The sequence below is a fragment of the Erythrolamprus reginae genome, chromosome 8 (genome assembly GCF_031021105.1).
Source record: "Erythrolamprus reginae isolate rEryReg1 chromosome 8, rEryReg1.hap1, whole genome shotgun sequence".
NCBI classification, from domain to species: domain Eukaryota; kingdom Metazoa; phylum Chordata; class Lepidosauria; order Squamata; family Dipsadidae; genus Erythrolamprus; species Erythrolamprus reginae.
In genome coordinates, this window is record NC_091957.1 from 5,963,430 (window position 1) to 5,984,548 (window position 21,119).

At 43.0% G+C, this 21,119-nt stretch overlaps 1 protein-coding gene across 2 annotated transcripts; it reads left to right on the plus strand.

The window, feature by feature from the left end:
- Positions 1-1,589: 1,589 nt before the first annotated feature.
- On the plus strand, positions 1,590-20,568 carry TRAF1 (TNF receptor associated factor 1). Of its 2 annotated transcripts, XM_070758699.1 has the most exons (10): positions 1,590-1,809; positions 2,576-2,784; positions 6,800-6,884; positions 8,599-8,697; positions 9,825-9,941; positions 11,048-11,116; positions 11,255-11,665; positions 13,956-14,133; positions 14,912-15,060; positions 20,231-20,568. In XM_070758699.1, the coding sequence occupies exons 2-10, from the start codon at positions 2,588-2,590 to the stop codon at positions 20,447-20,449; spliced, it is 1,524 nt and encodes a 507-aa protein (XP_070614800.1). In that variant the 5' UTR covers positions 1,590-1,809; positions 2,576-2,587; the 3' UTR covers positions 20,450-20,568. The 2 variants fall into 2 exon arrangements, with proteins under 2 accessions (XP_070614800.1, XP_070614801.1); XM_070758700.1 differs by lacking the exons at positions 1,590-1,809; positions 8,599-8,697 and having other exon boundaries at positions 2,148-2,784.
- Positions 20,569-21,119: the final 551 nt, after the last annotated feature.

Here is a 21,119-nt window from a genome sequence, read left to right on the forward strand (position 1 = left end):
TGGGTGTTTTGCAAAGCTGTAGATACTGGGTTGCTGGGTGTTTTGCAAAACTATAGATACTGGGTTGCTGGGTGTTTTGCAAAAAACCTGTTTGTTTGTTTGTTTTTCTTAACAAGCAGCAAAACCCAGCTTACAGAAGACTGACGGCAGAAAAAGACCTCATGGTCCATCTAGTCTGACCTTAATACTATTTTCTGTATTTTATCTTAGGATGGATATATGTTTATCCCAGGCATGTTTAAATTCAGTAACTATGGATTTACCAACCACGTCTGCTGGAAGTTTGTTCCAATTAAAATAATAATAATAATAATAATAATAATAATAATAATAATAATAACAACAACAACAAACAACAACAAATAACAATAATAATAAGAAATACGAAATCCAGCATAGTGATCTCATTTGCTGTGTTGTATTGTTGAAGTATTGATGATGATGTTATTGTTGATATATTATTATTATTATTGTTGTTGTTGTTTTCTTATTGATGCTATATGCTTGGGACAAAGCACATAATGATGATGATGATGATGATGATAATAATAATAATAATAATAATAATAATAATAATAATAATAATAATAGCAGCTTATTTGACCCTTATGACAATCATTAAGCGTTGTACCACATGATTCTTGACAAATGTCTCTTTTTCTTTTATGTACGCTGAGATCATATGCACCAAGACAAATTCCTTGTGTGTCCAATCACACTTGGCCAATAATATTCTATTCTATTCTATTCCATTCCATTCTATTCCATTCCATTCTATAATAATAATAATAATAATAATAATAATAATAATAATAATAATTCGCTATACAAGGTGGTGTCAGGCCGAAGCCATCATTTGGAGTTAGGGACTGGCCTGCCACAGTAGAATAGTATCAAGGGTACCGCCATGGGTGGTTGCACGAGGGGGAAAGTTGCTAGCCACAGCAAATTCCTTCCTTAGGGTCTAAGGTCATCCTTTGTTCTGCACCAACGGATGTACGAAGGAGGTCGGTGGAATTCCTGCCAAGCGGACTGGTCCACGTAATGAACTTACGGGCGTGGAGAGACGAGGGGTGAACCTTATCCTGGGTGGGGCACTGGGAGGAGGTTAGTTGCGGTATGGCTACAATGTAAGCAACATGGCTCTACGTCAATAAATCAAACCTCGGATGAGAGAAATGGACTGGGATCTGATTTATTTCTCAGGTGCTACTTGGGGCGCTGACAGGTGGGCCAAAATCAGGGTCCAACTCTGCCTTATCTCCACCAATCATTAGGTGTTTTTTACCTCCTGATTCTTGACAAATCTATATTTTCTTTTATGGACACTGAGAGCATCTGCACCAAAGATAAATTCCTTGTGTATCCAATCACACTTGGCCAATAAAGAACTCTATTTGTTCTGTTCTATTCTATTCTAATCTCTGTTCTATTCTATTCCATTCCATTCCATTCCATTCTATTCTATTCTACCTTCTGCAAAGCCTGAGACATCCTCTTCCACTCCTGGTCTCCCAATCCCATGGGGAGGAGAAATCTCTTTTCATAGTTGTTGGTTTTTTTTTGCTGGATTGTGGTGGCCCCTTGATTCATTGCCGGCTCGTCTTTCCTGCCCTCTGCACTGCGGCGTCTTGGCGTCATCGCTGTGTTTTTTCGGGGGAATTCAAAGGCTGGTTCTGTAACTTCCTGTCACAGCTGCCTCAAGCCTTTCGGTCGTGGCTACTGTTCAGCCCAGCCCAGCATCCTTGGAAGGAATGAAATCTTGCGGGCTTTCAAGTCAGCCTCAGCAGGCCAGAGATAAACACTTCGGTCCGTAGGGAGGGGGTCTCTTTCTGAGCATTGCTGGGGCAGCACCGCAGTGAAGTCAGTCTCCCTGCCTCTCTCCTCTCTCTCCCTCTCTCCCTCTTTCCTTCTCTCTCTCTTTCTCTCTCTCTCCTCTCTCCTTTTCTCTCTCTCATTCCCTCTCTCTCTCCTTCTCTCTCTCTCCTTCTCTCTTTCCTCCTCTCTTTCCTCCTCTCCCTCCCTCCTTCTCTCTCTCCTCTCTCCCTCTCCTGTCTCTCATTTTCTCTCCTCTCTTTCCTTCTCCCTTTGCTCTCTTTCCTTCTCCCTTTGCTCTCTTTCCTTCTCCCTCTCTCCTCTCTCCTCTCTCTTTCCTTCTCTCTCTCTTTCTCTCTCTCTCCTCTCTCCTTTTCTCTCTCTCATTCCCCCTCTCTCTCCTTCTCTCTCTCTCCTTCTCTCTTTCCTCCTCTCTCTCTCCTTCTCTCTTTCCTCCTCTCCCTCTCTCCTTCTCTCTCTCCTCTCTCCCTCTCCTCTCTCTCATTTTCTCTCCTCTCTCTTTCCTTCTCTCCTTTGCTCTCTTTTCTTCTCTCTCTTTCTCTCCTCTCTCCCCTTTTCTCTCTCTCTCCTCTCTCTCTCTCCTTCTCCTCTCTCTCTTCTCTCTCTCTCTTTCTCTCTCCTCTCTCCTTCTCTCTCTCTCCCTCCCTGTCTCTCCTTCTCTCTCTCTCTTCCCCTCTCTCTTCTCTCTCTCTCTCACCTTCTCTCCCTCTCTCTGTCTCCCTCCCCTCTCATTGTACAGGAGCTGCTGCGGATGGCCGACAGGCACAGAAGCAGCAGCAGCTGCGGTCCTCCTCCCCAGCCTGCCTGCTCCCTTCTGGATGGACCCAAAGAAGCCTCTCCGTTTAGCATCCGTGTCAATTCCCGGGAGCCGAAAGACCTCTGTAGTCACAGCACGGTCGACCTGCAAAACCTCCGCGGGGCTGCCTATTCCACCGCCTGGATGGTGCGGTGAGTCTCGGTGTTGTTTTTTTTGCAAAGACACGTGATGAAGCGGGGAAGGGGGAGGGCAGAGACCAGGAAGGGGTGGGGGAAGTCAGAAGAAGAGGAGGGTGGAGAGGCAGTCAAAAGGTAGAGCCAAGGGACGGCAATGGTGAACGAAAGAAGCCAGAGAAGCAGTCAGCTTACCTGTCCTAGGGCGCTGCTCAATCCTGTTCAAAAGATGGAGACCAGATTGCCTCCGTGACTGACATCAGCATCTGTCAGCTGAGCATCATGACCTGGCAGCTGTTTTTGCCTCCTGCAAGAACGACGGGATCGTTCAAACATCCATTGACTCCCCGCCTCTGTTTGAATGGAGAAGGACCATCTCACCTTACTGCTAGGGAGAGAAATCAAGGTGGACTGGGATACTGGGAAAATAGCAAACTGAGTAACAGAAGGGAAAGGGGGGAACATGATCGAAACATTTAAATAGGTTAAAGGGTTAAATAAGGATAAATAGGAACGTTAACACAAGAACAAGGGGGCACAAGGTAAGTTGGGGAAAAGATCAGAAGCAACGTGAGAAAATATTACTTTACTGAAAGAGTAGTAGATGCCTGGAACAAACTTCCAGCAGACATGGTTGGTAAATCCACAGTAACTGAATTTAAACAAGCCTTGAGAAGAGGGCTGGACTAGAAGACCTCCAAGGTCCCTTTCAGCTCTATTCCATTCTGTTTCATTTGAAAATTAACTCAATGGAAGAAAATGAATTAGAAAATGCATTAGAATATGCATTGTATACAGCGCTGATGAGACCACATTTGGAATACGGTGTTCAGTTCTGGAGACCTCACCTACAAAAAGACATGGATAAAATTGAACGGGTCCAAAGACGGGCTACAAAAATGGTGGAAGGTCTTAAGCATAAAACGTATCAGGAAAGACTTCATGAATTCACTCTGTATAGTCTGGAGGACAGAAGGAAAAGGGGGGACATGATCGACACATTTAAATATGTTAAAGGGTTAAATAAGGTTAAGGAGGAAAGTGTTTTTTAATAGGAAAGTGAACCCAAGAAGAAGGGGGCACAATCAGAGGTTAGTTGGGGGAAAGATCAGAAGCAAGGTGAGAAACTATTATTTGACTGAAAGAGTAGTAAATGCTTGGAACAAACTTCCAGCAGACGTGGTTGGTAAATCCACAGTGACTGAATTTAAACATGCCTGGGATAAACATACAGTATATCCATCCTAGGATAAAATACAGGAAATAGTATAAGGGCAGACTAGATGGATCATGAAGTCTTTTTCTGCCATCAATGTTTCTATGTTTCTAACAGAATTAGAAGGTTTTGGGATCATCACTGATAGACAAACCAGGCTTCGGCTAGATCCGACGGCGTGCTCCACTTAAGTAGTGTTTAATTTAATTTAATTTAATTAATTGCATGTATATGCGGCCCACTCCTTGAAGACTCGGGCGGCTTACAGCAATAGATTATAACACAATGTGATAATCAGATTAAAACATTCCTTAATAATAAAAAACATTTCATAATAATAAAGAATTAAATTTCATAATAATAATAATAAAAAAACATTTCATCATAATAAATGCTCAGCCATACAATCACTACAGTCATACATCAAACATCCCAATCAATCCGTGCCTCGGCTGGACTGACAGGTGTCGATTCTCACGGCCCCCAAGCTTGCCGGCAAAACCAAGTTTTCAAAACTTTTCAGACCTCGGGGGTAGTTGATTCCAAAGAGGCGGGGCCACCACAGAGAAGGCCCTCCCCCATGGGTCTGCCAACTGACATTGTTTAGTCAACAGGACCTAATTGATTCCCCCCTTTCACATCTTGCACCCAAACCTGGCAAAAAAACTTCAGGATGGCTTTGGAGAGGTTAAACAAGGTTTTGTTTTGGGGGTTTTTTTGCACACATCATAGAAATGTCTACTACGATCTTACGCAATTCATTCCGCTTCCTCTCTGCCTTACTCTCATAGCAACCCCATCGAGTGGATTAAACCAGATCCGTCGAGTGGATTAAACCAGATTAAAGCAAGGAAAGGAAAGGAAAACAAAACCAACTTTCCTGGTGAACTAAAAAAAACAAACAAATCTGTTGTCTTTTCACCTCACATCCTTGTCTGCTTTTTCACCATAGTGGGAAAGCCATTTTAGCAAAGAAATAAATCCCTTAAGACTTCTCAACAGCTCTGGTTTTTTTGAACCATGGAAATTACATAATAATAATAATAATAATAATAATAATAATAATAATAATAATTAAATGCTGCAAAAAAATTGCACAGACTGACTACAAGCATAGACATGATGCTGTGGCACAGATGATCCACTGGAACTTGTGCCGGAACTGCCATTTACCAGTGGCAAAGAACTGGTGGGATCATAAGCCCGAAAAAGTGGTCGAAAATGAGCAAGCAAAACTACTGTGGGACTTCCGACTTCAGACTGACCGAATTCTGAAGCATAACACACCAGACATTGTGATCATGGAGAAAAAGAAAGTATGGATCATCGACATCGCAATCCCAGGAGACAGCAGAATTGAGGAGAAGCAGCTAGAGAAATTAGTGAAATACGAAGATCTAAAAATCGAGCTGCAACGACTCTGGCATAAGCCCGTGAAAGTGGTCCCAGTGGTACTTGGCACGCTGGGCGCAGTACCAAAGGATCTCAGCGGACATTTGAAAGCCATTGGAATTGACAAAATCTCCATCTGTCAATTGCAAAAGGCCGCTTTACTGGGATCGGCACACATAATTTGCCGCTACATCATGGTTATTTGATTAGGTTAGATTCTGTATTCTAATTTTCCCTACTTGGTTTCCTGTGTGGCCAGGGTCAAAGCTAACCTGGTCAAGGAGTTTTGAGCAGTTTACATTGAGTTTGAATCTATTGTGTGCTCGTGTGTTCTTGCGGTTGGAGCTTAAGTATTCATTGAATGGTAGGACATTGTGGTTGGTGATTTTATGAACTACATTTAGATCAGATCAAAGGCGACGTAGCTCTAGATTTTGTAAGCCCAAAATTTCAAATTTGGTGGAATAAGGTATTCTTTGGCCAGCACGGGAGTGGACGGCTCTTCTTGTGAAATATTTCTGGATTTTCTCAATTGTATTAATTTCTGATATGCAGTTTGGGTTTCAGACGGGTGAACTGTATTCGAGGATTGGTCTGGCAAATGTTTTGTATGCTCTGGTTAGCAGTCTAACATTGCCAGAGAAGAAGCTACGCAAGATTAGATTAACAACTCTTAGTGCCTTTTTGAAAATGTCCAAAGATACTTCACCAGAAGAGCCCTTCACTCCTCCACTCGAAACAGAATACCCTACGAAAGCAGACTATCAATCCTTGGTCTTGAAAGCTTAGAACTACGTCGCCTAAAACACGATCTAAGTATTGCCCACAAGATAATATGCTGCAACGTTCTACCTGTCAATGACTACTTCAGCTTCAATCGCAACAACACAAGAGCACGGAACAGAATCAAACTTAATATTAACCGCTCCAAACTTGACTGTAAAAAATATGACTTCAGCAACCGAGTTGTCGAAGCATGGAACTCATTACCTGACTCAGTAGTGTCAACCCCTAACCTCCAACATTTTTCCCTTAGACTATCCACGATTGACCTCTCCAGGTTTATTTATTTTATTTATTTATTGGATTTATATGCTGCCCCTCTCCGCAGACTTGGGGCGGCTAACAACAGTTCCTTAAAGGTCAGTAAAATAAATAAACAAACAAACAAAATAAAATAAAATGTTGTTACAGTGGGCTCTGGCACTTAGGTCATTAGATATGAGGACTCCAAGGTCCTCAACAGAGTGATGTTCATCTACAAGGTTGTGTCCTCCAAGTTTGTATTTTGTGTTCCGATTCTTTTTGCCAAAGTGTATCTGACATGATCCTTCCTATGTAACTAAATAGGCCCTTTCCAATTGTCCTTGGAAAGATTCCAAATTGAATTTCTTTTTCTTTTTTTTCCCTTTCCTGTTCACTCAGAAATAATAGCAACCCCATTGGCCAGGATTGTAAAGAGGAAGATTCCAAACTTGCTGGAGAAGGCAATTTACTATCCAAAGAAAAGGTACGTGCTTTCCATTGAACTTCGTACGGGCTCCATGATGTGTAAACTGAACAGTTGACAAACTCTCACAAAATGTTGTTGTCATGGCTGACAACTCCCCCCCCCCCATCCCGCTTGCAACCAGACAACAGAAACAGGGAGGTGGAGAGGGAAGGCATTGGAATGCAATGGAGGCTTGGGATGGAATTAGCAATAGCATTTATCATTATTATTTATTATTTATTATTTATTATTTATTATTTATTATTTATTATTTATTATTTATTATTTATTATTTATTATTTATTATTTATTATTTATTATTTATTATTTATTATTTATTATTTATTATTTATTATTTATTATTTATTATTTATTATTTATTATTTATTATTTATTATTTATTATTTATTATTTATTATTTATTATTTATTATTTATTATTTATTATTTATTATTTATTATTTATTATTTATTTATTATTATTATTATTATTATTATTATTATTATTATTATTATTATTATTATTATTATTTATTGGATTTGTATGCCGCCCCTCTCCGTAGACTCAGGGCGGCTAACAATAGTAATAAAAATAGCATGTAACAATCCAATACTAAAACAACTAAAAAACCCTTCTTGTAAAACCAAACATACACACAAGCATACCATGCATAAATTGTATAGGCCTAGGGGGAAGGAATATCTCAATTCCCCCATGCCTGGCGGCAGAGGTGGGTTTTAAGGAGCTTACGAAAGGCGAGGAGGGTGCGGGCAATTCTAGTCTCCGGGGGGAGTTGGTTCCAGAGGGCCAGGGCCGCCACAGAGAAGGCTCTTCCCCTGGGCCCCGCCAAATGACATTGTTTAGTTGACGGGACCCGGAGAAGGCCAACTCTGTGGGACCTAACTGGTCGCTGGGATTCGTGCGGCAGAAGGCGGTCCCTGAGATAGTCTGGTCCGGTGCCATGAAGGGCTTTATAGGTCATAACCAACACTTTGAATTGTGACCGGAACCTGATCGGCAACCAATACAGACTGTGGAGTGTTGGTGTAACATGGGCATATCTGGGAAAGCCCATGATTGCTCTCGCAGCTGCATTCTGCACGATCTGAAGTTTCCGAACACTTTTCAAAGGTAGCCCCATGTAGAGAGCGTTACAGTAGTCAAGCCTTGAGGTGATGAGGGCATGAGTGACTGTGAGCAGTGACTCCTGGTTCAGATAGGGCCGCAACTGGTGCACCAGGCGAACCTGAATTCAAAGTGCTATTAGCTATCTCAATTTCTCGTGGCTATTTGCTGTTTATCTACCAAAACTATGCCATCGTGCTACAATCCGAGTCTCTGGAGAGGGGCGGCATACAAATCTAATAAAATAATAATAATAATAATAATAATAATAATAATAATAATAATAATAATATTCTTAAGATCATTTTCACTTTTTTTAAAAGTCCCTCATTTTATCAAAATTGCCCTTAAAAAAAGAAATTTTCAAGTTTAAAGAGAATCCCAGGAAGGAAAGAAAATATAACCATTCAAACCATGGTCTTGCCCCTGAAGAATGGGCAACTCCAGACCCTGGAATGGAGCTGATACCCAGTTTTTTAACCGCACAAGTTTTGTGAAGTTAGCTGCTCGTGTTTTTAACTCAGCATGCCCCTGCTAAAGAAATCATTGATGGTATTGCAAGAGTTCATCACTCTGACATTTGATGTGTCTCCTTGTTTGTTTCCAGAGTCCTAGCAAGGCCACCATGAACGAGGAGATCCTGGAACTTACTGTGCATTGTGGGATACCAGGATGCTTCTGGAGAGGTCCAATGAGCAATTTGGAAGTAAGGGAGGAGACCTATTGGCTAGGGGCTGGCAAATTGCATGCTGAGGAAGAACGGAATGGAATATGGGAGGCGAACCAGTACTTTTTTCCCCAAAAGGCAACTCGAAAAACAAAGTCCAGTTGTCTTTTTGTGAAAAAAACCCCTCTGGGACAACCAGTTGGGTCATAGCAGACTTATATACCGCTTCCCAGTGCTTTATAGCACTCTCTAAATGGTTTATAGAGTGAGCCTGTTGCCTCCAACATTCTGGGTCCTCATTATACCCACCTGGGAAGGATGAGAGGATGAGACAACCTTGAGCCGGTTGAGAATTGAACTGATGGCAGTTAGTATAATTAGCCTACAATGCTGCATTTTAACCACTGCACCACCATGGATGGGTGGATGGAAGGAAGGAAGGAAGGAAGGAAGGAAGGAAAGAAGGGGGGAGGGAGGAATAGCACTCAGACCTATATACCTCTTCATAGTGATTTACAGCCCTCACTAAACAGTTTACAGAGTCTGCCTATTATCTCCAAGAATCTGGGTTCTCATTTTACTGACCTTGGAAGGATGGAAGGATGAGTTAACCTTGAACCGGTCAGGATCAAACTCATAGCAGTGGGCAGAATCAGCCTACAATTCTAACCATTCAGCACCACAAGAAGGAGGGATGGATGGAGGGAGGGAAGGAAGGAAGGACAGACATAGGGAAGGAAGAAAGAAAGAAAGAAAGAAAACTAACAATACCAATAGCAATTAGACATATACTATCATTCAGCATCACAGGAAGGAAGGGAGGGAAGGGAGGGAGGGAGGGACAGAGGGAAGGAAGAACAGAGAGAAGGGAGGGAGGGAGGAAGGGAGGAAGGAAGGAAGGAAGGAAACTAACAATAGCAATAGCAATTAGACATATACTACATAGAGCTTTTATAGCACTTTCTAAGCGGCTTAGAGTCAGCCTATTGCCCCCAACAATCTGGGTCCTCATTTTACTGACCTCAGAAGGATGGAAGGCTTCTTTTCATGCCCATGTTTTGTGATCTCCCCTTCCTTGTAGGTGCTGTTAAAATTCCTATTAAAATCAAATTCCTTTTCTCTAGGGGGAAACGTTTTTTGCAAAAAAAAAAAAATCTATCTTGCAGGATCATCGCCGTACGTGTGAATACGTCCTGGTCAATTATGGTCAGGCAACGGTGTGCAGGATGTTGTTGGAGCCGAATGCTGTCGATAGTCTCGAGACAACCAGGAATGGACATCAGGTCCTGCCCTTCAATTTCATCTGATTTTCTGTATTTCAATTGTGCATGTTGACATTTCCATTTTACGACGTTGTATCTCTTGTCTGTTATCTGTTTTTCTATCATCCATCCACCCCCTTCTTTCTCTCGCCATCTACCTACCTAGAGGTGTATATGGTTGTAACTGTTTTAATTGTTTTATTTATGGCCTTATATCATTTTAAATTTTATTTATGGGGTTTTATGTAATATTTTGCTCTGAGCCACTCAGAGTCCTTTGGGAGTTGGGTGGCATATAAATCAAATAGATAGATAGATAGATAGATAGATAGATAGATAGATAGATAGATAGATAGATAGATAGATAGAGATGCATAAGATATAGAAATAGAAATAAGAGATAAAGATACACAATGATAGACAATAGATAAATAGACAGGCCAATATAGATAGATAGATAGATAGATAGATAGATAGATAGATAGATAGATAGATAGATAGATAGATAGGGAGATGGAGATGGAGATGGAGATAGAGATAGATAGATAGAGATAGATAGAGAAGAGAGAGAGAGAGAGATACACACACACACATATGTTTATGTTTGTTTTGTTTTATTGGATTTGTATGCCACCCCTCTCCGTGGACTTGGGGCGGCTAACAACACTGATAAAAACAGCATGTAACAATCCAATACTAAAACAACTAAAAAACCCTTATTTATAAAACCGAACATACATACTAACATACCATGCATAAATTGTAGAGGCCTAGGGGGAAAGAATATCTCTGTTCCCCCATGCCTGATGGCAGAGGTGGGTTTTAAGAAGTTTACGAAAGGCAAGGAGGGTGGGGGCAATTCTAATCTCTGGGGGGAGTTGGTTCCAGAGGGCCGGGGCCGCCACAGAGAAGGCTCTTCCCCTGGGTCCCGCCAAACGACATTGCTTAGTCGACGGGACCCGGAGAAGGCCCACTCTGTGGGACCTAACCGGTCGCTGGGATTCGTGCGGCAGAAGGCGGTCCCGGAGATAATCTGGTCTGGTGCCATGAAGGGCTTTATAGGTCATAACCAACACTTGGTTACGTCTCATCTTTCCTTCCATTTTTGCCTATCCTTTCCTGAACAGAATCCCTCAGGACTTTGCCCCAGGGTTGATGAAGACTGCCGATTTGTCAGGATTGGATGCTTGTTCAAGGTAAGAGTAGGAAGCTGTGAGCATCAGTAGCTCTGCCAAGGTGTGGACCTCTGGTGGGTGCCAGTATATTGTCAAACAGGACCAAAGCACTTAGTCCCTTCTCGTGGGTCAAGAGCACTGTGTTTTTCCCCCCGATAGGGCAATGCGGGGGATCAAATACTTCATGAGAAGAACGCTTCCGGAAGACACCTGTTGCTGCTTCTCCAGTACGTCAAACACCTGAAGGGCAATTCGTCCCCAAGGGGCAGTTTGTGCAACTCGCCTTTGATAGACGCCAAGCTTTGGATGAAGGCTCCTCTCGCCCTGAAGATTCAGAATCCCGGGGGAGAGAGCTCCTTCTCGCCATCACCGGTGGAGGAGGGGGAGGTGAGCTGGTGCACCCTCTTGAGAAGAGTGAAGAGAGTCTCTTGGCTAGAGACCAAGCTGCAGGTCTTTGAGAACATCGCATCTGTGCTGAGCAAGGAAATGGCCGCGTCTCGGCAGAAAATCCTGGCCTTCCGTGGACAGAGGGGCCTTGACCAAGATATGATCCGTGGCTTAGAGCTGAAGGTAAGCCAGTGGGAAGGTGTAGGACAGTGATGGTGAACCTATGGCATGGGTGCCACCGGTGGCACATGGAGCCATATCTGATGGCACATGAGCCATTGCTTTAGCTCAGCTCCAGCACACACGTGTGCTCTGGCCAGCTGATTTTTGGCTCACATGGAGGCTCTGGGAGGACATTTTTGACTTACGGAGGGTCTCTGGGGGTGGAGGAGGCTCTTTTTGCCCTCCCCAGGCTCCAGGCAACCCTCTAGAGCAGTGTTTTTCAACCAGTGTGCCGCGAGACATGGTCAGGTGTGCCGCGAAGCTCAGCAAGAGAGAGAAAGAGAGAGAGAGAAAGAAAGCAAGAGAGAGAAAGAAAGAGAAAGAAAGCAAGAGAGAGAGAGAAAGAAAGAGAACGAAAGCAAGAGAGAGAGAGAAAGAGAGGCATGGAAGGAGGGAGAGATAGAAAGAGAGCAAAAACGAGAGGAAGGAAGGAAGAGAGAGAAAGAGGGATGGAGAGAGAGAGGAAGGAAGGAAGAGAGAGAAAGAGGGAGAGAAATAGAGTGAAAGGGAGGAAGAGAGAGAGAGAGAGAGAGAGAGAGAAATTTTTTGGTCCAAACTTTTTTTAGCCGCCCCACTCCCCCCCCCCCCGCTCAAGGTGCCCCATTATTTTGTATATGTAAAAAATGTGCCGCAGCTCAAAAAAGGTTGAAAATCACTGCTCTAGAGGGTGAAGGTGATTTTAAACTGAATAATTACATAGTATTGTAGGACTTTAAGAAATTTTAGATGTAAAAGTTTTATTAGTTTAATTAATTGATTTTAATTAGTTTAATTACATGATTAAAATGATATTTTAGTAATACATTGACAAAAATTTATAGATATTAGAATGGATTTTAATTATATGAACTATAATATAAAAATGGAAATATAGATGTAGATTTTATAGGAAACCAGAGTATTATAAACTGTATTTCTGTATTGATCTGATTATAGTTAGACTTTTTTTTCTGTATTAGTTAGACTTCTATGATTAGTGGAGCAATGGTAGCTCCTTTAAATGTTAAATGTTGTTTGTACTGTCTGTCTTAAAGAAAAACAATAAAAATATGATTTAAAAAAAGGAAGGTGAAGGTGAAAAATGGGCCTATTGGGCCCACCAGAAGTTGGGAAACTGTTTATGGCCTCCAGAGGGCCTCTGGGGGAGGCACGGGAGGCAATTTTCACCCTCCCTAGGCATTGAATTATAGGTATGGGCACTCACACAGGCGTGATAGTATGTGCACACACGTTTTTGGCACCCAAGGGAAAAATGGTTTGCCATCACAGGTGAGGGAGAAGGAGTAGCAGAACCTGGGGTTGGAGTCAAAAAAGGGACCAGCCTAGAATCCCTACGTAGTCACAAATTAGCTAAGTCTAACTTTCCTTGAATTCTGTTGATGCTTATTTTATTTTGCAGTATCCTTTCCCTGGAGTGGGAAAGAATGGGGATTTTGTAGTATCCTTCGCCCTGGAGTGGAGAAGGAATGAGGATCTTGCAGTATCCTTCCCCTGCACTTGGGAGGAAATGGTGATTTTGCAGTATCCTTCCCCTTGCAGTGGGGAAGGAATAGAGAGTTTGCAGTATCCTTCCCCCTGGAGTGCGGAGGGAAGGGGGATTTTGCAGGATCCTTCCCCTTGGAGTGGGGAAGGAATAGAGAGTTTGCAGTATCCTTCCCCCTGGAGTGGGGAGAGAATGGGGATTTTGCAGGATCCTTCCCCTTGGAGTAGAGAAGGAATAGAGAGTTTGCAGTATCCTTCCCCCTGGAGTGGGGAGAGAATGGGGATTTTGCAGTATCCTTCCCCTTGGAGTGGGGAAGGAATAGAGAGTTTGCAGTATCCTTCCCCCTGGAGTGGAGAAGGAATGAGGATCTTGCAGTATCCTTCCCCTGCACTGGGGAGAGAATGGAGATTTTGCAGTATCCTTCCCCTTGGAGTGGGGAAGGAATAGAGAGTTTGCAGTATCCTTCCCCCTGGAGTGGGGAGGGAAGGGGGATTTTGCAGGATCCTTCCCCCTGCCAAGCCCACCAAGCCACACCCATCAAGCCACACCCACCAAGCCACGCCCACAGAACCAGTAGTAAAAAAATTGATTTCACCACTGCCTCATGACCGTGGTAAAAATGATAAAACAAACTAAATCTGGTCACTTTATTTTGTGACCACATGACTGGAACGCCCATGGGGGGGGGGTGTCATCAATTGAGAACTCCCTGCGGAAAACAGGCAAACCCTTTAAAGAAAAAAACCACGAACTTTTCTCTTCTCAAAGATGGCAGATCTCCAGCGATGCCTGGCGCAGAAAGACGCCGCCCTCCTCCGGCTGGGGAAGAGGCTCCACACGTCCGAGCAAGCTTCGTACAATGGCATCTTCCTTTGGAAGATCACGGACGTCCATCAGAAATGCTACGAAGCCATCTGTGGCAGGACCCCCAGCTTCCAGTCCCCCGGTGAGCCTCGGGCAACACAGCTGACCCATTCGAAGGGGTTTAGCTCTTGGAGGGAGGTCACGTGACCCCTGAGCATTTGGAGGGCGCCCGGTCGGAGAAGGGTGGGTGCTTCAGAAATGGGGCTGAGTATTAGGACCAGGCAGGCTGGGAAAGTTCAAGAGGACTTTGGGCATCTGTCTGCTGTTCCTTAAAGATGCTCAACTCTTTTGAGGCTTTGTTTGAGGGTGGAAAAAGGTTCCTTCCTTCCCCTCTTCTCCTTCCTTCCTCTCCCTCCCTTTCTTTCCCTCCAATTTCCCTACCTTCCTTCCCTCTCTCCCTCCTTTTCTCCTTCCTTCCTTCCCATTCCTATCTCTTCCTTCCCTCCTTTCCTTCCCTCCCTCCCTCCCTTCCCTCCTTCCTTCCTTCCCTCCCTCCCTTTCTTCCTACCTTCCCATACCATTCTTTCTATCCCTTTCCTTCTTTCCCCTCTCTTTCTTTCCCTCCAATTTCCCTTCCTTCCCATTCCTCTCTTCCTTCCTTCCCTCCTTTCCTTCCCTCCTTCCTTCCTTCCCTCCCTTTCTTCCTACCTTCCCATATCATTTTCCCTTCCTTCCTTCCTTCCTCCCTCCCTTCCTCTTCCCCTCCCTTCCTCCCTTCCCCTCCAATCCCTGTCATTTCTTCCTTCCTTCCCGTCTAATTCGTCTCCCCTCCCTGCCTCCTTTTCCTTCCTCGCTTCCTCCTCTGTTCCCTCTCCCCATATAAAACTGCTTCTCAACTTCCAAGTTCTCCTTCTTTTCAGCATTTTACAGTTCCCGATACGGTTACAAACTGTGCATGAGGATCTACCTGAATGGAGAAGGCAGAGGCAGGGGAACCCACATCTCCCTCTTCATCGTACTTCTCAAAGGGGACTATGACTCACTGCTGCCCTGGCCTTTCACGCACAAGGTAATGGTCGGAGGCCTGTTGTGGCCACCATGAACAGAAACTGTACCAAGGAAGAAAGGATTCCATTCCATTCCTTTCCATTCTATATCCCATCCCATCCCATCCTACTCTACTCTACATTCCATTTCCTCCCATTTCCTCTCCTCTTCTCCTCTTCTTCCCTTCCATTCTCTCCTCTTCCCTTCCCATTCTCTTCCATTCCCTCTTCTCTTCTCCTCTTATTTATTTATTTATTTTATTTTTATTTATTCTTTGTCCAATATACAATACATATGGAAGAGAATACACACATAGACACTCAAAATATTACACGGGGCAAAACCCGAACTCAGAACAATCTACAGATAGATAGATAGATAGATAGATAGATAGATAGATAGAGATAGAGATAGAGATAGAGATAGAGATAGAGATAGAGATAGAGAAGGAGAGAATATATATGATATATGAGTTAAGGAAAGACAATTGGACAGGGGACGATAGGCACATCAGTGCACTTATATACGCCCCTTACTGGCCTCTTAGGAACCTGGAGAGGTCAATCGTGGAGAGTCTAAGGGAGAAGTGTTGGGGGTTTGGGGATGACACTATTGAGTCCGGTAATGAGTTCCACGCTTCGACAACTCGATTGTTAAAGTCATATTTTTTACAGTCAAGTTTGGAGTGGTTAATATTAAGTTTGAATCTGTTGTGTGCTCTTGTGTTGTTGCGGTTGAAGCTGAAGTAGTCGTTGACCGTTCCATTCCCTTCCATTCTCTCCTCTTCCCTTCCATTCTCTTCCATTTCCTCTTCTCTTCTCTCCTCTTCTCTTTTCTTTCATTATCTTCCCTTTCCTCTTCTCCCCTCTTCTCTTCCCTTCCTTCCCCTCCCCTCCCCTTCCCTTCCATCCCCTATTCTGTTCCGTTCCGTTCCCTCCCCTTCCCTTCCATTCCATTCTACCCTCCCCTCCCCTATCCTATCCCCTATTCTACTTCTACTTCTGCTTCACTCTACTCTATTCAACTCAAACAAGCTATTCTCCAGAACACCGGAGGGTAGGCTAAGACATAATAGGTGGAAGTTCAACAAAGAGAGATCCAGCCTAGACCTAAGGATAAATTTCCTGACAGTAGAAAACAGTCAGTGGAACGACTTGCCCCCTGAAGTTGTGGGTGCTCCATCGCTAGAGACGAAAGAGGCTGGACCACCATTTATCCGAAATGGTATAGGGTCTGGGTTGGACTAGGTGACCTCCAAGGTCCCTTCCAACTTTGTTATTCTGTATTCTATTTTGAGATGTTGGATAGGATACTTGGGTTTTAGCACACGCGGATCAGCGCGAAGCAGTTGAACCAGGCTTGGGAGGGGAAGATGAAAGACTGCTGTACGCTTAGATGGATGAAGCCAGCAGTTTATTTATTTTATTTTATTTTATTTTATTTTATTTTATTTTATTTTATTTATTTATTTTGTCCAATACAAATTGAAAGTTAAAGAGAATAAAAACGTGTAGTAGTAAATATCAGGGAAGGGATAGAAGAAGAGATTCGAGAATAGAATACATCAATGAAGAGTAGAGGAAGGATATATGGATGGGAGAAAAGATATATAAAATATAGGAGAGACAATTGTTGTTCAAAAGAAGCCATAGAATAAATACATCATTGTGTATTATTCCTTTTCTTGAGTTATAACAAGAGGCCCCAAAAATATAAGGAAACACTTAATAACAAAATTGAACGGGTCCAAAGACGGGCTACAAGAATGGTGGAAGGTCTTAAGCGTAAAACGTATCAGGAAAGACTTAATGAACTCAATCTGTATAGTCTGGAGGACAGAAGGAAAAGGGGGGACATGATCGAAACATTTAAATATGTTAAAGGGTTAAATAAGGTTCAGGAGGGAAGTGTTTTTAATAGGAAAGTGAACACAAGGACAAGAGGACACAATCTGAGGTTAGTTGGGGGAAAGATCAAAAGCAACATGAGAAAATATTATTTGACTGAAAGAGTAGTAGATCCTTGGAACAAAGTTCCAGCAGACGTGGTAGGTAAATCCACAGTAACTGAATTTAAACATGCCTGGGATAAACATAGATCCATCCTAAGATAAAATACAGAAAATAGTATAAGGGCAGACTAGATGGACCACAAGGTCTTTTTCTGCCGTCAGACTTCTATGTTTCTATGTAACAACAAGGGGAAACCAATAAAAATGCATTGCAAGGCCTAGGGTTTTGTTTTTTGTTTACAAGAGGCAAGCAATCTAATTGCAAAGGCCGGCCGAAGAAAAAAAAACCCGAATGGCTGAGATTTTGCAGTGAACCATCTCCTGTGAAAGCCAAGTCTTCAAACAGCCGCAACTCTTGAGCAGAACTTGGCAACATTCCTGGAAATCCTCAGTGACAAATCAAAGGCAAAATGTTTTGGCTTTGTCTTCCGCTCCTCGACCAGCTTGACATAGACGTTAAAAAAAACATAACACAAAACAACTCAAAACCCAAGAGACGAGATAAGATAAATAAAACAGAATGGGATCAAAACAATGCAAAGAACATCGCCGGCAGGGGAGTAACGCAACTCTTGCGGGTGTGAATTTGGAGATTTTTTGAAGCCCGAATTCACTAGGGTGGGGTGATGGGTCTTGACAAAGACTACAAAGGGACAGAATTTTTTTCTCCAGGATATCTGATGTAAATACATCTGCCCGAACTTTGGAAGGGGTAGTGGGTGGAATTCAAACGAGCGAATAGTTTAAATTCATCACAAAAATAAGATACAGGTGGGTCTTCTTTGACTGGTGCTGCAATCCGAAGAAACCCCAAGTCCTCAAAGAGGGGTGGCATATTCAATTCAATTCAATTCAATTTATTAGATTTGTATGCCACCCCTCTCTGTAGACTCGGGGCGGCTCACAACAATAATAACACAATATAAAACAAATCTAATAATTAAAAGTCATTTAAAAAGCCCCTTATTAATCAATCAATCAATCATACAGAGTGCTGGTGGGACCATGTTTGGAATACTGTGTTCAGTTCTGGAGTCCTCACCTACAAAAAGAGATGGATAAAATTGAACGGGTCCAAAGACGGGCTATAAAAATGGTGGAAGGTCTTAAGCATGAAACTTATCAGGAAAGACTTCATGAACTCAATCTGTATAGTCTGGAGGACAGAAGGGAAAGGGGGGGGGGGACATGATCGAAACATTTAAATATGTTAAAGGGTTAAATAAGTTTCAGGAGGGTTTAAGTGTTTTTTAATAGGAAAGTGAACCCAAGAACAAGGGGGCACAATCTGAGGTTAGTTGGGGGAAAGATTAGAAGCAACGTGAGAAAATATGATTTGACTGAAAGAGTAATAGAGGGCAGGCTAGATGGACCATGGGGTCTTTTTCTGCTGTCAATCTTCTATGTTTCTATCAATCAATCCATAAACCCAGAGTGCCATCTCCCTGGATTAAAAATCCGTGAACTTGTGAAAAGGGTTTATAAGTGGCCAAATATATATATACTGTATATTAATTCTTAACATGCTGTTTCCTTTAGATCAATAGCAATTTGGTAGCCCAGATCTTTGGCATTCCGTAGCTACAGTTCAGGATCAACCAAAGATGGATGTCTTGCTAATCACCTGCAGCAGAGGAGAGATTTTGCCCCAAACTCATAAATGAAGAGTTGGTGCTCTCTGAGCTTGGTTGTTTTCTTGCAGACGTTTCATTGCCCAACTAGATAACAGCATCAGTGCTAGAAGGGAATGGGTGTTTATGGAGAGGAGGAGCTTGGTTGTTTTCTTGCAGATGTTTCATTGCCCAACTAGGTAGCATCATCAGTTGCTAGAAGGGAGTGGCATTCTTGCAATATTCTTCTTGCACTGATGATGTTACCTAGTTGGGTGATGAAATATCTCCAAGAAAATAACCAAGATTAGGGGGCACCAAGGACCACTCATTTCAACCCCAAACTACAAATATTCTCTATTTATTGGTAGAATGGCATGGCAATAGAATAGAAGAATAGAATAGAATAGAATTTGGAAAGGACCTTGAAGGTCTTCTAGTCCAGCTCCCCTGCTCAAGCAGGAGAACCTATATTGTTTATTTTATTTATTTATTTATTTAGTCCAGTAAATAATACACATTGAAGAGAATAGATATGTAGTAATATAGGTAAAGAAAAGAATAGAAGAAAAGATGTAAAAGTATAGGTGAACATATTTGAAAGGAAGAAAAGATAAATGAGATAAGGAGAGACAATTGGACAGGGGATGGAAGGCACACTGGTGCACTTATGCACGCCCCTTACTGACCTCTAAGGCAGTGATTTTCAACCTTTTTTGAGCTGCGGCACATTTGTTACATATACAAAATCATGGGGCACATTGAGCGGGGGGGGGAATGGGGGGGATAAAAAAAGTTTGGACAAAAAAATTCTCTCTCTCTCTTCCTCCCTTTCGCTCTATTTCTCTCCCTCTTTCTCTCCCTTCCTTCCACTCTCCATCCCTCTTTCTTTCTCTCTCTCTTCCTTCATTCCTCTTTTTTGCTCTTTCTCTCTCCCTCCTTCCCTCCCTCTCTTTCTCTCTCTCTCTTGCTTTCTTTCTCTCTTTCTCTCTTGCTTGCTTTCTCTCTTTCTCTCTTTCTCCTCTCTCTCTCTTGCTTTCTCTCTCTCTCTTGCTTTCTTTCATTCTCTCTCTTTCTCTCTCTTGCTCAGCTTCGCGGCACACCTGACCATGACTCACGGCACACTAGTGTGCCACGGCACACTGGTTGAAAAACACTGCTCTAAGGAACCTGGAGAGGTCAATCGTGGGTAGTCTAAGGGAAAAATGTTGGGGGTTAGAGGTTGACACTACTGAGTCAGGTAATGAGTTCCACGCTTTGACAACTTGGTTGCTGAAGTCATATTTTTTACAGCCAAGTTGTATCAGACAAATCTATCCAGTCTCTTGTTAAAAGCCTTCAGTGATTTCTGGATTTCTCCCACGATTTCTGGTGATTTCTTCCATGATTTCTGGTGACAAGATGTTCCCCTGGTTAATTGCCCACACTGTTAGGAAGTTCCTCCTTCATTCCAGGTATGAGAAGAATCTTGCTCCTTGAACCAGCAAGATGCCTTCAAAGCCAATCTTCCTTCCTATCCCACAAATTCACTTAATTTCTTCCCCCCACCTCTTCTCTCTTCTACCTTGCAGCTCACCTTCATGTTGCTTAGCCAGGACCATGGAGACCACCTGGTGACCTTTCTCCAGCCGGATCCTACTTCTGCCTCCTTCCAGAGACCAGAGAGTGACCTCAATGAGGCCAGCGGCTTTGCCAGATTCGTCCCATTGACCAAGTTACAGTCCCCAAAATACGCTTATTTGAAAGAAGGCACCTTGTTCCTCAAATGCATCGTGGAAACCAATTTGTGAAGCCCACCAATTGTATTATTTAAAGACGCGTTGAAAATATTTCAGGTGATGGCCGATAGGGCTTTGCAATACAGTTGAATTGGGCTCTGCAAAAACAAGCTGCTCCAGCCCTCCAGTAATAGGATTTGGACTTTCTTTCTTTTACATTCAAGGTTTTTTTTAAAAATTTATCCATAAGTATTTTGAATACGGTGTATTGTCCAGGGGTACCATTTTGTGAAAATGAAAGAAAAAACAACTTACAGTGGTACCCCTACTTACGAACTTAATTCGTTCCGTGACCAGGTTCTTAAGTAGAAAAGTTTGTAAGAAGAAGCAATTTTTCCCATAGGAATCGATGTAAAAGCAAATAATGCGTGCGATTGGGGAAACCACAGGGAGGGTGGAGGAATCTCCCAGGAGATTCCTAGAGAGGCCCCACGGCAGCTTCTCCCTTCCTTTTCCGGCCCTGTTTCCACCCAGGAAATTCCTAGAGAGGCCCCACGGCAGCTTCTCCCTTCCTTTTCCGGCCTTGTTTCCTCCCAGGAGATTCCTAGAGAGGCCCCACGGAGGCTTCTCCACATCTTTTCCGGCCCTGTTTCCTCCCAGGAGATTCCTAGAGATGCCCCACGGAGGCTTCTTCCTGCCTTTTCCGGCCCTGTTTCCTCCCAGGATATTCCTAGAGAGGCCC

Coding starts and splice junctions, on each gene's coding strand:
- TRAF1 (XM_070758699.1), top strand. CDS start 2,588: ATGGCCGACAGGCACAGAAGCAGCAGCAGCTGCGGTCCTCCTCCCCAG. Junction 2,785..6,799: donor TCCACCGCCTGGATGGTGCG/GTGAGTCTCGGT, acceptor CTGTTCACTCAG/AAATAATAGCAACCCCATTG. Junction 11,117..11,254: donor GGATTGGATGCTTGTTCAAG/GTAAGAGTAGGA, acceptor TCCCCCCGATAG/GGCAATGCGGGGGATCAAAT.